The 7,317-nt window shown below is 50.9% G+C and overlaps 1 protein-coding gene across 1 annotated transcript in view; it reads left to right on the forward strand.

Moving 5' to 3' along the window:
• The window catches only part of LOC145339540 (neuroligin-2-like), a gene marked incomplete at its 3' end in the record, with an annotated part of 64,277 nt that extends 57,399 nt beyond the window's left edge, over positions 1-6,878 (forward strand). Inside the window, exon 5 of the mRNA XM_080184019.1 lies at positions 6,693-6,878. Within this exon, the coding sequence (XP_080040145.1) occupies positions 6,693-6,878 (186 nt within the window). The remainder of the gene's footprint in view (positions 1-6,692) is intronic.
• Positions 6,879-7,317: the final 439 nt, after the last annotated feature.

The raw sequence follows: 7,317 nt of genomic DNA on the forward strand, positions 1-7,317 counted from the left end.
TTGGACACTAAGGGACAATTTAGCATGGCCAATCCACCTAACCTACACATCTTTGGACACTAAGGGACAATTTAGCACGGCCAATCCACCTAACCTACACATCTTTGGACACTAAGGGACAATTTAGCATGGCCAATCCACCTAACCTGCACATCTTTGGACACTAAGGGACAATTTAGCATGGCCAATCCACCTAACCTGCACATCTTTGGACACTAAGGGACAATTTAGCATGGCCAATCCACCTAACCTACACATCTTTGGACACTAAGGGACAATTTAGCACGGCCAATCCACCTAACCTACACATCTTTGGACACTAAGGGACAATTTAGCACGGCCAATCCACCTAACCTACACATCTTTGGACACTAAGGGACAATTTAGCACGGCCAATCCACCTAACCTACACATCTTTGGACACTAAGGGACAATTTAGCATGGCCAATCCACCTAACTTACACATCTTTGGACACTAAGGGACAATTTAGCATGGCCAATCCACCTAACCTACACATCTTTGGACACTAAGGGGCAATTTAGCATGGCCAATCCACCTAACCTACACATCTTTGGACACTAAGGGACAATTTAGCATGGCCAATCCACCTAACCTACACATCTTTGGACACTAAGGGACAATTTAGCACGGCCAATCCACCTAACCTGCACATCTTTGGACACTAAGGGACAATTTAGCATGGCCAATCCACCTAACCTACACATCTTTGGACACTAAGGGACAATTTAGCATGGCCAATCCGCCTAACCTACACATCTTTGGACACTAAGGGGCAATTTAGCATGGCCAATCCGCCTAACCTGCACATCTTTGACACTAAGGGGCAATTTAGCATGGCCAATCCGCCTAACCTGCACATCTTTGGACACTAAGGGGCAATTTAGCATGGCCAATCCACCTAACCTACACATCTTTGGACACTAAGGGACAATTTAGCATGGCCAATCCACCTAACCCGCACATCTTTGGACACTAAGGGGCAAATTGGATGCAGAGCCATGGTGTCAGCAGGAATTATTACTCCAATTATCTACAACTGCTGAGTCCAGTGTTTGCAGAACTTGCTTTGTTCCTTACAATTCTCCAAGGCTAACATCTTGGAAAAGACATGGATTTCTTTATCCGCAGTCGGTGGGGGGGGACTTCAGGATTCCCACACACCTCCAGAGATGCACTCAGAATCACAGACTAACAACAGATAATGGTTTACTGCATAAACAGGGGCCATTCAGGGAAGGCAGTTCATGTTGATTTGATCCAGGATAATCCCAAACCAATCTCACTATTTTTGGCGATTTCCCCATAACCCTGTATCAATCCCCAAACTAATCCCACTGCCCCACTCTCTCCCCATAGCCCTGTATCAATCCCCAAACTAACCCCACTGCCCCACTCTCTCCCCATAGCCCTGTATCAATCCCCAAACTAATCCCACTGCCCCACTCTCTCCCCATAGCCCTGTATCAATCCCCAAACTAACCCCACTGCCCCACTCTCTCCCCATTGCCCTGTATCAATCCCCAAACTAACCCCACTGCCCCACTCTCTCCCCATAGCCCTGTATCAATCCCCAAACTAATCCCACTGCCCCACTCTCTCCCCATAGCCCTGTATCAATCCCCAAACTAACCCCACTGCCCCACTCTCTCCCCATAGCCCTGTATCAATCCCAAACTAATCCCACTGCCCCACTCTCTCCCCATTGCCCTGTATCAATCCCCAAACTAATCCCACTGCCCCCACTCTCTCCCCATAGCCCTGTATCAATCCCCAAACTAATCCCACTGCCCCACTCTCTCCCCATTGCCCTGTATCAATCCCCAAACTAATCCCACTGCCCCCACTCTCTCCCCATAGCCCTGTATCAATCCCAAACTAATCCCACTGCCCCACTCTCTCCCCATAGCCCTGTATCAATCCCCAAACTAACCCCACTGCCCCACTCTCTCCCCATAGCCCTGTATCAATCCCCAAACTAATCCCACTGCCCCACTCTCTCCCCATAGCCCTGTATCAATCCCCAAACTAACCCCACTGCCCCACTCTCTCCCCATAGCCCTGTATCAATCCCAAACTAATCCCACTGCCCCCGCTCTCTCCCCATAGCCCTGTATCAATCCCCAAACTAATCCCACTGCCCCGCTCTCTTGTCATAGCCCTGTATCAATCCCCAAACTAACCCCACTGCCCCACTCTCTCCCCATAGCCCTGTATCAATCCCAAACTAATCCCACTGCCCCGCTCTCTCCCCATAGCCCTGTATCAATCCCAAACTAATCCCACTGCCCCGCTCTCTCCCCATAGCCCTGTATCAATCCCCAAACTAATCCCACTGCCCCACTCTCTCCCCATAGCCCTGTATCAATCCCCAAACTAATCCCACTGCCCCCACTCTCTCCCCATAGCCCTGTATCAATCCCCAAACTAATCCCACTGCCCCACTCTCTCCCCATAGCCCTGTATCAATCCCCAAACTAATCCCACTGCCCCACTCTCTCCCCATAGCCCTGTATCAATCTCCAAACTAATCCCACTGCCCCGCTCTCTCCCCATAGCCCTGTATCAATCCCCAAACTAATCCCACTGCCCCACTCTCTCCCCATAGCCCTGTATCAATCCCCAAACTAATCCCACTGCCCCACTCTCTCCCCATAGCCCTGTAATCCCCAAACTAATCCCACTGCCCCGCTCTCTCCCCATAGCCCTGTATCAATCCCAAACTAATCCCACTGCCCCGCTCTCTCCCCATAGCCCTGTATCAATCCCAAACTAATCCCACTGCCCTGCTCTCTCCCCATAGCCCTGTATCAATCCCCAAACTAATCCCACTGCCCCGCTCTCTCCCCATAGCCCTGTATCAATCCCCAAACTAATCCCACTGCCCCACTCTCTCCCCATAGCCCTGTATCAATCTCCAAACTAATCCCACTGCCCCGCTCTCTCCCCATAGCCCCGTATCAATCCCCAAACTAATCCCACTGCCCCGCTCTCTCCCCATAGCCCTGTATCAATCCCCAAACTAATCCCACTGCCCCACTCTCTCCCCATAGCCCTGTATCAATCCCAAACTAATCCCACTGCCCTGCTCTCTCCCCATAGCCCTGTATCAATCCCCAAACTAATCCCACTGCCCCACTCTCTCCCCATAGCCCTGTATCAATCCCCAAACTAATCCCACTGCCCCACTCTCTCCCCATAGCCCTGTATCAATCCCCAAACTAATCCCACTGCCCCACTCTCTCCCCATAGCCCTGTAATCCCCAAACTAATCCCACTGCCCCGCTCTCTCCCCATAGCCCTGTATCAATCCCAAACTAATCCCACTGCCCCGCTCTCTCCCCATAGCCCTGTATCAATCCCAAACTAATCCCACTGCCCTGCTCTCTCCCCATAGCCCTGTATCAATCCCCAAACTAATCCCACTGCCCCGCTCTCTCCCCATAGCCCTGTATCAATCCCCAAACTAATCCCACTGCCCCACTCTCTCCCCATAGCCCTGTATCAATCTCCAAACTAATCCCACTGCCCCGCTCTCTCCCCATAGCCCCGTATCAATCCCCAAACTAATCCCACTGCCCCGCTCTCTCCCCATAGCCCTGTATCAATCCCCAAACTAATCCCACTGCCCCACTCTCTCCCCATAGCCCTGTATCAATCCCAAACTAATCCCACTGCCCTGCTCTCTCCCCATAGCCCTGTATCAATCCCCAAACTAATCCCACTGCCCCACTCTCTCCCCATAGCCCTGTATCAATCCCCAAACTAATCCCACTGTCTCACTCTCTCCCCATAGCCCTGTATCAATCCCCAAACTAATCCCACTGCCCCACTCTCTCCCCATAGCCCTGTATCAATCCCCAAACTAATCCCACTGCCCCACTCTCTCCCCATAGCCCTGTATCAATCCCCAAACTAATCCCACTGCCCCACTCTCTCCCCATAGCCCTGTATCAATCCCAAACTAATCCCACTGCCCCGCTCTCTCCCCATAGCCCTGTATCAATCCCCAAACTAATCCCACTGCCCCACTCTCTCCCTATAGCCCTGGATCAATCCGCAAACTAATTCTCCTGGGCCACTCTCTCCCATGACACTGTGATGAACACTCAACCCTTGAGTCTGGACAGTTTGAATTGTGGATTTCAGATCTGGATTGGGTAGCTTTTAGTTAGCTAGGGGGAATTAAGGGTTACAGAACCAAGGTGCACTGCCCCAGTGAAGGTATAGATTTCTCCATGACTTGACGGAGTAGGCAGGGGTCTCGGTACCTTGGGAACCTGGTGCCTTTGAGGATGTCCCTGTAGAAATCGTCATGTTACATGTATGAGTTCCAGCATGTGTGACGGCTTCTTCTGGGGAATGCGGAAGTGTTTGGGGGGGGGTGGTGAAATTGCAATTAACTCGCCCCCCCCCCCAACTCCCCTAATCAGTACTTACATCACATCCTTTGGTTTGATTTATTATTGTCACATGTATTGGGATACAGTGAAAAGTATTGTTTCTTGCGTGCTATACAGACAAAGCATACTGTTCATAGAGTACACAGAGGAGAAGGATTTGATTTATTATTGTCACGTGTATTGGGATACAGTGAAAAGTATTGTTTCTTGTGCGCTATACAGACAAAGCATACTGCTCATAGAGTACATAGGAGAGAAGGATTTGATTTGATTTATTATTGTCACATGTATTGGGATAGAGTGAAAAGTATTGTTTCTTGCGCACTATACAGACAAAGCATACCATTCATAGAGAAGGAAAGGAGACGGTGCAGAATGTAGTGTTACAGTCATAGCTAGGGTGTAGAGAAAGATCAACTGAATGCGAGGTGGGTCCATTCAAAAGTCTGACAGCAGCAGGGAAGAAGCTGTTCTTGAGTCGGTCGGTACGGGACCTCAGACTTTTGTATCTTTTTCCCGATGGAAGAAGGTGGAAGAGAGAATGTCCGGGGTGTGTGGGGTCCTTGGTTACGCTGGCTGCTTTTCCCCGAGGCAGCGGGAAGTGTAGACAGAGTCAATGGATGGGAGGCTGGTTTGTGTGATGGATTGGGGGCTACATTCACAATCCTTTTGTAGTTCCTTGCGGTCTTGGGCAGAGCAGGAGCCCAGACCAAGCTGTGATCCAACCAGAAAGAATGCTTTCTATGGGGCATCTGTAAAAGTTGGTGAGAGTCGTAGCGGACATGCCCAAATTTCCTTAGTCTTCTGAGAAAGTAGAGGCGTTGGTGGGGCTTTCTTAACTATAGTGTCAGCATGGGGGGGATATTTCGGTTAGTAGGAGAGACTTGGACCCGTGGGCGCAACCTGAGATTAAAGGGAAAACCGTTTGCTGTGGTGGGAATTTGAACCTGGGTCCCCAGAACGTGAGGGGAGTTCCTAGATTAACAGTCTCGCGATAATACCACTCGGATGTTGCCCTCCCCATACAACAAACTGGTCGCCTCACTACAGGAAGGATGTGGAAGCTATTGAGAGGGTGGAGAGGAGATTTACAAGGATGTTGCCTGGATTGGGAGGCATGCCTTATGAAGTTAGGTTGAGGGAGCTGGGACTCTTCTCCCTGGAGAGACGAAGGTTGAGAGGCGACCTGATAGAGGTTTATAAGACGTTGAGAGGAATAGATAGGGTGGATTCTCGGAGGCTATTTCCCAGGGCTGAAATGGTCGCTACGAGAGGACACAGGTTTAAGGTGCTGGGGAGCAGGTACAGAGGAGATGTCAGGGGTAAGTTTTTCACTCAGAGGGTGGTGAGTGAGTGGAATCCTTGTGCACGAGTTGCAAAAACCCAGCTTGCAGGTGCAGCAGGTGGTCAGGAAGGCGAATGGGATGCTGGCCTTTATAGCGAGGGGGATTGAATATAAAAGTAGGGAGGTCTTGCTGCAGCTGTATAGGGCATTGGTGAGGCCGCAGCTGGAGTACTGTGTGCAGTTTTGGTCGCCGTACTTACGCAAGGATATTTTGGCCTTGGAGGGAGTGCAGAGGAGGTTTACTAGGCTGATACCGGAGTTGAGGGGGTTGAGCTATGAGGAGAGGCTGAATAAACTAGGCTTGTACTCGTTAGAGTTTAGAAGAATGAGGGGAGATCTCATTGAGACGTATAAGATGATGAATGGGATGGATAGGATAGAGGTGGAGAGACTCTTCCCGCTCAGAAAGGACAGTAGGACTAGGGGGCACAGCCTCAAGATAAAGGGGGGGCGGTTTAGAACGGAGTTCAGGAGGAACTTCTTCACTCAAAGGGTGGTGAATCTCTGGAATTCTCTGCCCGTTGAAGTGGTGGAGGCTGCCTCGCTAAATATTTTTAAGACGCGGGTTGATGGGTTTTTGATAAGAGAGGGGATTAAGGGTTATGGGGAGAGGGCGGGAATGTGGAACTGAGCCACGACAGATCAGCCATGATCTTACTGAATGGCGGGGCAGGCTCGAAGGGGCTAGATGGCCTACTCCTGCTCCTATTTCTTATGTTCTTATGAATCGGTGGTGGTGATGGAGGCGAACTCGCTGGGGTCTTTCAAAAGATGAATACATGGGGTTTAATGGGATTGGGAGTTACAGGTAGTTCTATGGCCTGGTAGGTAGGGATATGATCGGCGCAACTTGTGGGCCGAAGGGCCTGTTTGTGCTGTAGTCTTCTACGTTCTATGTAAACTCTTCCTCTCCTTCCTTTCTCAGGCTTCCTAAGCACAGGAGACATGGCTGCCAAGGGTAACTATGGCCTACTCGATCAGATTCAGGCCTTGCGCTGGCTGAGTGAGAACATTGGCTTCTTTGGCGGTGACCCCATGAGAATCACTGTCTTCGGATCGGGTGCGGGTGCCTCGTGCGTCAACCTGTTGATTCTTTCTCACCATTCTGAAGGTAACCGTTGGAGCAATTCAACAAAAGGTATTCAGCCGGCTCAAACCATTTGACAATTTTGGTGTCTGCATGCTGCTGTCGTAGTCTCAAAAAGGGAAAACTGAACCCTGGTTACGAAAAAAAAAACCCCAAAAAAGCAGCAAAAAAAAAACAAAATGGCGGGTGAGGTGAAAGGTCACTCGCCGCGGTGGTCAAGTTTTCGTTGCTCCTTGCTCCTGCCCTCCGCCCTCCGCCCTCCGCCTCGGCCTAACGTGGGCCCAAGGCCTGCTCCCGGGTTTTATCCCACCTGGGTCTGCACCGGAATTGTTTTCAAGGCGTTGTATTCCGGGACAGGCCATTCCGGCCTACACTGCAACCGCCCCCCCCCCCCCGCCCCCCCCCCCTCCCCACCCAGGCCAGTCTGTGGGAAATTGTTACCCCCACCCCACCCCCAAACGCT

This window comes from Carcharhinus amblyrhynchos, unplaced genomic scaffold (assembly GCF_965287045.1).
Source record: "Carcharhinus amblyrhynchos unplaced genomic scaffold, sCarAmb.v2.hapA scaffold_524, whole genome shotgun sequence".
Classification (NCBI taxonomy): domain Eukaryota; kingdom Metazoa; phylum Chordata; class Chondrichthyes; order Carcharhiniformes; family Carcharhinidae; genus Carcharhinus; species Carcharhinus amblyrhynchos.